Source organism: Ceratotherium simum, chromosome 10 (assembly GCF_057802395.1).
Source record: "Ceratotherium simum simum isolate JZ-2026a chromosome 10, ASM5780239v1, whole genome shotgun sequence".
Taxonomy (NCBI): domain Eukaryota; kingdom Metazoa; phylum Chordata; class Mammalia; order Perissodactyla; family Rhinocerotidae; genus Ceratotherium; species Ceratotherium simum.
Genome location: NC_141909.1, coordinates 31,640,611 through 31,650,401, shown reverse-complemented (window position 1 = coordinate 31,650,401; position 9,791 = coordinate 31,640,611). Strand labels below are relative to the sequence as shown.

Below are 9,791 nucleotides of genomic sequence, written 5' to 3'. Positions count from 1 at the left end.
GAGAGGCCAGTTAAGCCTTGGTGATTTTAATTGGTGGGTGATATATGGAGGAGAGCTAGAACTGGAGCCACCTAAACGCTTAGATAAGTGGGTGTTAACAGGGGGCCTGCCTGAACCTCCACAGAGCTCTCCAACCTGGTGCAGCAAATGGGCAAAGGTGTGGAGGGGTCGGGGGAGGACTAATTCCCATCAGCCCTCAGGAGGCCTGGCAGGCCTGAGGAAGCCAGCGACGCTCCGCCCCTCCACCATGGGTCATGGTGGTCACCTCTGGCCATTGCAGCCACCTCTCTAATTCCAATATGCTTACAAATATTAGGATGGTTCACTTGTCTTGTGGGCGAAGTGAAGGTGTTGGAAAGCCCTAAGGGCTCTGCAAGCTGCTCTCTTGTAAAACAAGTGATTATAAGTGACAATGCCTTTACTGTACTATTCATAGATATAAGTCAACATCTGTGTATAACAGCACTGCAGGCCCTGTGTCTCATCAGAAGTGGGGCGGTTGATCCCATTGTTTTCTTGAGGTTGTTGAAGGGTCAAACAAGAGAGGGTAATGTAGAATCTTCTTGCCCACTGAAGCGGTAGATCCAAACAAGGAAGAACATCTAGGGGGGGAGGTGGGAGGGTGGATTAAAAAGGCCTTAGAGTAGTAGCATGAGCTATATATTGTTGGTGTTGACCACTGTTGACAGTGGCTTAGGTCAGATGAGGACAAGTCATTCCCCCATTATTGTCTTCCCCACTGCACCCACCACCCCCAAATATTCTCCTTCACTCAAATGTTTGTTGGCCCCTAGTCTCGTCCTGTGGGACGAGATGAGAGTCCGGTGCTAGAGAACCCAAAGGAGGAGCCCAGAAGCTGGATGGTTTGGTTTGGTTTTGGTGCTTGATGGGGGAAAGTCGGAGGAAGCGCCAAAGAAGCGGTGAGCCTTTAACTGAGACGTGAGGCCAGAAGAACTGGGCATCACGACCAGTCAGAGAAGGGAGAGGCCCCAAGGCCGGAGGGAGGGCTCTGGGGAGCCGGGCCGCAGCGCCTTCCGAGCCGGCGAAGTTTGGAATCCGCCGCCGAGCACGGCGCTGGGGAGGAGAGGCCACAGGGCCGCGCGGAGACGGGTGCCTCGCGCGCTCGAGCTCAGAGAGGCGCCCTGCATCGCGGGAACCGAGTCTCGGGCCGGGGCGCGCCGGGCAGAGGGCTGGACCCACGGCGGCGGGAGTCCCGGGCGCGCGCGGGGCGCAGGGGAGTGGCTCCGCGCATGCTCGGTTGGCGGGCCCTCCGCCTTGGCCGGGCTCGGGAGGCGCCGGAAGCACCCGGGAGCCGCCACATGGCGCAGGCCAGGATCGCCGGCATGGGGACCTGGGGGCCGCGGGGGGCGGGCGCGGCCCCGGGGCGCGCGCCCTGGAGCTGGGCCCTGGCGCTGGTCTGGGTGGCGGCGGCCGCGGGCGGCAGCTCCCGGCGCCAGTGGCCCGTGCCCTACAAGTGAGTGCGCGCGGCGCGGGGGCGCGGCAGGGCGGGCGCGCGCACGGCCTTGGTCGGCGGGGCCTGAGGGCCGAGGCTGTGAAGCCGCGCCGGCGCGCGTGCCTGTGTGTCCCGGTCACGCGCCCCGGAGGCGGCGCCCGGTGACACTCGGGGCGCAGTGTAAACGAATTGCGAGCTCGGTTGCGCACCGCCTCGGGGCCTTTATTCCTCTCAGGACCCTCGAGCCAGTTGCGAGGTGACCTAGACTCAGGGCTGTCCCGAATCTTGGAAGAAAAGGGGTGTAATGTATTTTATCGCGTGACTTTTAGATGCAAGTAACTGACTCTTTGAATATTTGGGGGAGACTTTCAATATCGCATTTATTACTTATGGCATGCACTGTCATTATTATCATGAGTGGGTAACCTTTGGCACAACTTACATCATGACCAACTCGCCTGGGTTCGCTGAAACTTCCCGTTTTTAGCACTAAAAGTCCCGCCTCCGGGGAATCCCCCGCTCCCTCCGTCCCGGGCAAACCGGGAGGGTTGGTGACCCTGTTTGTCCACTGTCTTCAGCCTGGAAGTAGGACGCTGGTCATAAGTCGAGGACGGAGACTGCAAGCCTGTGAAGCTGATTCCAGCCTTTGAACTAGGAGAGTATTGACAGGGCCTGACTGTCAGAGATGGCTAAACAGAAAGAAAGAAAACACGATGTCAGCATCAGGCGTGGGAAAGCCAGCAGCTTTTGAAAGCGCACAACTGCTTTGGATGACAAAATAGTGGGTTGGGAGGCCAGATAACCCAGCGGTAGGCAGCAAGTTCTAGGTTCCGGCTGCTGCGAATCAAGTCATGCTCCACCATCAGTATCTGTGTGATTTGGGAAAGTTACTCAGTATCTCTGTGCCCACGTGTCCTGAGTCGGAAAGTAGGGATAGTGGTAGCACTCACCCAGGTTTGTTGGGAGGATTAACTCTAGTAAATGGTAGGTATCGTCAAACATGGATATTAGTGTATTTTGCACACTGAATGGTTTGCACTACTTCCTTGTTTTGCTTGATACAGTTGCAAAGAGAAGTTTAGGGCTGAAGCTGGTTTTCTGGAAAATGTTAATAAAGTGTTTATAAGAAGTAAAAATTAAAAATCCAATAAAACAAGGAAGAGATTGTAAATCCAAAACTACTAGATTTAAGGGCAAGGTATTGACTCTGACGTCTTATGTTTCTTGAAAACTTTCAGGTATTAAGTACATGCTGCCATCTAATCCCTTCACCTGAATATAATAAAATTTAACTTTAGTAAGTTCACACAAATTATGCTTTTGAAATTACATTTGACCTAAAATGGATTTTGCTGTGGGCAAGTAAAACCTATGTATAGTTAAGTATTTGTTTCGTATGTATTTGTTTAAAACAGGTAAACATCTATAAAACAGGTAAGTAGACCTAAGTCTCATAAATTTTGGGAGGGTTGTTAATATTTTTGGCTAACATCAAGATTTTGTTAACTTCTTAAAATAGAAATTTTTGTCGATGTGTTAGGGTGGTAAAACAATAGATCTGGCTAGAACCTTAGGGATCTAAGGTTCTTAGAGGATAGACAGAGGCAGCTTCTTTCTCTTTGGTCTTTCTCTCCCAGCCCCAAACGTGGAAGGGGACCAGCATGTGTCTGTTGAGCTGAATTCAGCCCTGGTCCCCCCTCTGGTCCTGTTGCTGTGGCCTCTCAGGCCACCGCCTTTTCTTGTGGCGTTATTGCAGTAACCTCCTAACTGACCTCTCTGCCTGAATTTGGCCTCTCTCTCCACCTTCTAGTTCGTAAAGCAAGGTTTATTTTATAGCAAATTCAGTCGTATCAGATCTGCTACTTAAAATCCTTTAGGCTCTCCCCTGGGCTCAGCCCTCCCCAGTTGTAGGACCACAGCAGGTGCGGTTCACTCTATATTAGTGCAAACTGACTGCTCTGCCCACCTCTCCTCTCAGCACTCCTGCCTTGAAGCTTGAATTCCAGCCCTGTTTACCTACTTGAGACTCTTCCAGCGCATCATGCTTGTCTTGTCATACTTCATGTTTTCCCTCCCTTTCTGTATTAACCCTCGAAAGTATTTTAAAAACCTAGGCCAGGTCTTCATCTCTTTCTTTGCCCTCCTCACCCCCACCCATCCCACACCAGGTAAAGATGATTTCTTCCTTCATGCCCAGGGGACTGTCTATATTTCTTTAGTTGAGCACCTACCACACTGCACTTCACTGCTTGTCTTACGTCCTCCCAGCCCCCACCCAGAGCTCCTTGAGGAAGGCAACAGCATTTGAGTTTTTGTTTCCCTCCTTCCTACTGTAGTGTCCTACACATAGTAGATCCTCAATGAATATTGGTTGAAGGAATGTTGGTTAATTCTTAAGAAGATATAAAATATGTTCTATTTAATCCTAATTATCTTTGGATAATCTTAACATGGATTGTTTGGGAAATGAAATATCATTTGAAAAATATTCATTTATTCAGTAAATATTTGTCTACTGTAATAAAATCTGGAGCTCTAAACATTTTAAGATATGATCCCTGTCTTCAGAATTCTCACAATTGGAGCAGGGAACAAGGAAGCATGCATTTATCAAAGTGCTTTTAATGTATCACTTGCTTTTAAAGACAGTGGAGTTTGTTCATAGGATAACAAGACGTGTGTTTATATGCTATGAGGTGAGCTTTGATTGTTTTCTCTAAAAATGTTATTGACAATGAAATTAATGGATTCTAAAATGTTCAAGAAGAGCCAAATTCCTGTCAGAATCTAAGTTGATGGTTTCTTTTTCTTTCTTAGACGGTTTTCCTTCCGTCCGGAACCGGATCCGTATTGTCAAGCTAAATACACTTTCTGTCCGACTGGCTCACATATCCCAGTTATGAAGGGCGATGATGTCATTGAAGTCTTTCGGTTACAAGCCCCAGTATGGGAATTTAAATACGGAGACCTCCTGGGACACTTGGTAAGGATGCATCTTGATCTTACAACTTTGGTCAATTAAATGATGCCATTATTAAGTGAATTTGAGGGAATTATCACTATTCAAAAGGCTGATTTTAGATCAGGTTTATTGGTGTTCCTCTTGGCATATTTAAAATGAGTTGTCAAAAAAATATTACCAGGTTTTGTGATCCTGACAATAGCAAATGCAATCACTTTAATCCCTTTTAATATTCTGACTCCAAACCCAACTCCTGTACTCAGCTCCTAGAAAGTGAGAAAGGAGAAGGCCCAGAGGAAAGGGCAAGGCAAGCAGGAAACACTTCATTTCCAGGCTCTGTTTACACACTTTTCCTAGGTTAGCTCACCATTTGAGCCTCTCGTCACCCTGTGAGGTACATAAAGTTGCTCCCTGAGACTGTGGCATGGCGGTTTCTTGTACTCATTCTAAGCTGTAAGAAAATGATGAGTGTGTCCACATAGCATATGTCTGCCTGTCTAAGATGACCTGCGCTGGCTAAAACCAGAGTGGATGAGGGCCTGGAGTTTGAGGAGCTACGGAGTGGACTTGAGTTTAGTACCATGGAAGAGGAACAGCTGAGCAGTTGTTCTACTTGATATGCAGTTGTAGTCTGTCACATTTTTTCCCATCTGGTTCCTGAACCAAGGATTACTCACAAATGCTTTTTATACATGTATGATCTTTACACAGAAAATTATGCATGATGCCATTGGATTCAGGAGTACCTTAACGGGCAAGAATTACACAATGGAATGGTATGAACTTTTCCAACTTGGAAACTGCACGTTTCCTCATCTCCGACCTGAAATGAATGCTCCTTTCTGGTGTAATCAAGGCGCTGCCTGCTTTTTTGAAGGAATTGATGATAGTCACTGGAAGGAAAATGGGACATTAGTTCTAGTAGCGACCATATCAGGTAAGTTTCAAAAATATGGCAGTATGTGATGATTGCATCAATATCCGAATGAAAGAAATTACTGTCATTTAGGCATTTCAGTAATGTTCTACTTTTTAGAAGTCAGTTTATAAAATGTACTTCTGGAACCACTAACCTTTGACCAAACTATTACACATGCAAAACTTCCCCTGCAGTTGATGAGTAGCTTACCTCCTGCTCTGTTCCCATGGTAAAAATGAACGACATGATAAAATACTTTGTACAAGTAAATTGGACTTTCTAAATAAAATAGTGGAAGAAAATTCATGAAATACCTGAAAAAATAATTGGCTAAAGGACCTATTAACTGTCTCTGAAAAAAGACTTTTAGTGACGATAAAGTAAAATGTTTTTATGTCAATAAATAATAATAGCTCCCACTCATGTGGGAGCTTCTCTGGTTCTCAGGGACTTGCTCTGGTCCTGGCAGTGTTCTGAGTGCTTTACATATATCACATCATTTTTTATCACAACAACCCCTGAGAGAGTTATTATTATTTTCCCCATTTTATAGATGGGGAAACTGAGGCACAAAGAGGTTAAAGTCACACAAGTAAATAAGTAGTACTCCAGTCCTCGTAGTGAAGTCCCATTGACCATTTTCTTAACCACTTTGCTACATTGCCTCTCAAAACATATATGATCTTACGCATTTGAGGCTCTTTGAGCAATTTAAATATTTTATCCCTGAGATTTTCTATTCTTTTGGATGTATGGGAAAGTTGCTGAAAGAGTTGAAATTTTGCTGCATGTGTTGCATTGTTGGTTAGTAATGAAGGGAGTTCAGGAGAACTTCTGTCAGAAACTGGTTATGTGAGCTTGAGTCACATTTTCCTGTATTGACTCATTGCCTCGAATGTGGAATGTGGATGTGCCCCAAACCATCCCAACAATATAGAAGTCCGTTTCTCTTTTAACAGTGCTCAGTGTAATAAATAGCTGCTCTTTCTTTCATTCCAGGCCAGTTTGCATCTCTCCTTTCTTTGTTTCCATTATCTGAAAATTCTTCCTTCTGACATCAGTATATGATCTATGAACAAGTGATCATTATTTTCTGTAAATTGTACTTAAATCTTTTAAGTTATCCGTCTACCTTGTGATTAATCCTGTTCATTGACCTTTTTTTTTATGTTAGAAAATAGTGTTTTGAAGCATTCTTATCTCTTAATTAGAGCAGTGGCTTTTCAAAGTTGAAGAACACTAAGAACAGTATCCCCAGTTCTAAGAAAACAGGCTTTATACTATTCCACAATTTTAATTCCATAAAATTGATACAGGCAGCCACTCTATTCATTTTGTAGGGCATGAAGTATCAGTTTTATGGACTCCTGGTGGAGTAACCTAAGAAAGGTTCACACACAGTGACAAAGTGACATGTTGGAGCTGAGCTCTATTGGGCATTATAAATGCCCAGGTGAGATTGTAACCATGTGGAATATGGGGTTTTGTTATTGGACCAGATTCCTCTGGTCTGGTATAAGGTGGCAGGAGAGAGTGTTAGCCATCCTGGAGTCTATATAGTTCATGAGCTTGGCCAAAAATATTACCAGTTTATTTGATTCATTGGAAGAATTTGTGTGGTGGTTGGGAAGGTTGTAAGGAGATTCTCAACAGCTGCAAGTACTGGGAGAAAAGGGAAATACCAAATATTCAAAGTGGATGGGATCTGGTGCTTCGTCTTCTAACTAACATTAGTAGGCCTTCTAGCGTAGCTGTTCCTCAGATGGCCATTCCTACTGTAAGCATGCTATGCTCTGTGACAGAAAAGCTCCATATTTCACCCCCCTCAATTCTTACACTGTCTTTGCCCCATTCACCTTTCCCTCTTCCACAATTTTTTCGTTGCTTTCTTTCTCTCTTTTGCCTCTAAATCCAAGATTTGTTGAGTAGGGTAGAGAAAGAGGGCTTCTGCATGTGCATGATTTTGCTTTTGACTGTAGCTTAAATGACTATAGAATTAGTGTGTAAGACTTCTCTTTATACAACTGTTATATCCAGTGTTCACAATTCAGAAACACCTTGTGCCTTGAAGAATGGAATAAAAATTGGCTGAGCTTGGATTCCTCTTGTGAGATGCAGGTTTGGAAATTCAAAAACTATTGTTTATTCACATACATTCATGGCCTTAATCAGGTTAGAACATTTTACTTAAAACCAACATAATTAGCTTTGATGTTTACATAGGTGATTTTTTTTTTTTCACTAGGAAACATGTTTAACAAAATGGCAAAGTGGGTAAAACAGGACAATGAAACAGGGATTTATTACGAGACGTGGACTGTCCAAGCCAGCCCAGAAAAAGGGGCAGAGACATGGTTCGAATCCTACGATTGTAGCAAATTTGTGTTAAGGACATATAAGAAATTGGCTGAATTTGGAGCAGAGTTCAAGAAGATAGAAACCAACTATACAAGAATATTTCTTTACAGTGGAGAGCCTACTTATTTGGGAAATGAAACATCTATTTTTGGACCAACAGGAAACAAGACTCTTGCTTTGGCCATAAAAAGATTTTATTACCCCTTCAAACCGCATTTGTCAACTAAAGAATTTCTCATGAGTCTTTTGCAAATTTTTGATGCAGTGATTATACACAGACAGTTCTATTTGTTTTATAATTTTGAATATTGGTTTTTACCTATGAAATTCCCTTTTATTAAAATAACATATGAAGAAATCCCTTTACCTAACAGAAACAAAACACTCTCTGGTTTATAAAACCTTAATTCTGTTGCTCTTTTTTTCGCCTACCACCAGCATATCAGTTTTTCAGGGCCTGCCTGGTTTTACATTTGTGGATTTCTTAGTCCTTTCTTCCTTGGGGCAGAAAGGTAAAATGCACATGGGCAGAATTGCTGCATGATAATATCTCAGGACTTTTTTTGAAAAGAAGCTGAAATTCGTTGGCCAAAGTGAGCACGTTAGATGATCTTGATTTCAATCTCCAAGCCTTTGTTAATATGAGTTACAGTTCATATCAGATATATAGGATCTTTGAACCCAATATTTTAAAATTGTGGATATGGTATGCCAAGATTTTAAAATACTCTCAGTGACATTTTCATGGTGGGTGCTCCTTTTTTTCTGGTATGGTGGTTACGGTTTTTCATTTAAGTACTTTTTAGACTGACTTTACAGCTTGTGTAACTTTTGGAACCAGGTCTAATAGTTGATTTTGTTCTGTTCACTTAACCTTAAAGTCTAATTTGGACACCATAGCTGGGGAGCGGTTGTGCTTCCCCGTGGGGTAAATACAGTGCTAAAGAGCATGGCTAGCATTTTAGAACTGGTCAATAACTGGCATTTTGTGATTTAAGCCGCTTAACATGTCCAAACCTTAGTCTCCTTACCTCTAAAATGATTCATCTGTCAGGATTGTTGTAAAGATTGAAGCCATGTGTGTTTGGCATAGTAAGTTCACACAATAAATGGTATTTAATGGTATTAAACGGTAATAGTTGGTATTTAATCACAATATAATGATTAATCAAGGAACAAACTGCCATCCTTGGTCTTGCCTAATGTAGTTCACATGCCAGCCTTTCCTGGGTTTTGTAATTAATCACCTAGGCTTGGAGCTGACAGCATAGTGCTTCTGCAGTTCTTCAAACACGTGGGGCATGGAAGTATCTGACTGCAGACACATCTGGGTGGATATGTGCCCTCCGACTCCTTCACTGCTTGCTGTGTCCTCCCTCTGCCCACCAAAGCTGCCAGCTCAGTGGAAGAGGTTTCACTTCCCAGAGAGAGGACAGATATTGTCAATGATCTCCAAGTAGCAGTGCTTCCATCAGGCCATCAAATAAGATTTCAAGGTCCTTTAAGTGTTTGATGATCAACTGAACACATTCTTTCTATTCATGGAAAAAACACCAATCCGTAAGATGACGAAGCAGAGATCAGAGAAAACAATCCGTGTTTACTATGTAAATGTACCAATTATATCATTCAGTTTCTACTAACATTTGAGTGCTTCCTGAGAGGTTTGGCACATTATCATAGAGTTCTCATAAAAAGCCTAAACATAGATATTATTTACCTGATCCAAATGAGTAAACTGGGGCTTAGAAAGGTTAAGTGATCTTTCCACAGCTACCCAGCTAGTGGTAATGGAGCCACAGTTTGGACCAGGCTCTGCTAACTGAACGGGATGCACTATCAAAGCCAGTTTTTCAGCACTACTCGAAGGGTGGTCCTCAGACCAGTGCCTGCACCGTATGTTACTAACACCATGTGTTACTGGTCTGTGAGGGGATCAGTACAGATGCTGATAGGAAGCATTTAAACTTTTAAAGCAACTTCTTGAATTTTGTTTCTGTTGAATCTCATTAAAAAATTGGGGCTTGTATTTTTTGTCTTTGTTTTTACTTCATTTGTCTAGGAATTCACTTTTACTGTCTTTTTCAAAACTATAGGCA

General features: G+C 43.4%; 1 protein-coding gene across 1 annotated transcript; it reads left to right on the top strand.

Moving 5' to 3' along the window:
- The first annotated feature begins 1,295 nt into the window (after nt 1–1,295).
- On the top strand, nt 1,296–9,721 carry CLN5 (CLN5 lysosomal BMP synthase). Its single transcript, XM_087435973.1, is given in 5 exon segments — nt 1,296–1,474; nt 4,271–4,436; nt 5,127–5,352; nt 7,580–8,073; nt 8,076–9,721. Coding segments are annotated over 5 exon segments (1,065 nt in total). The 5' UTR covers nt 1,296–1,319; the 3' UTR covers nt 8,100–9,721.
- The last annotated feature ends 70 nt before the right edge of the window (nt 9,722–9,791 follow it).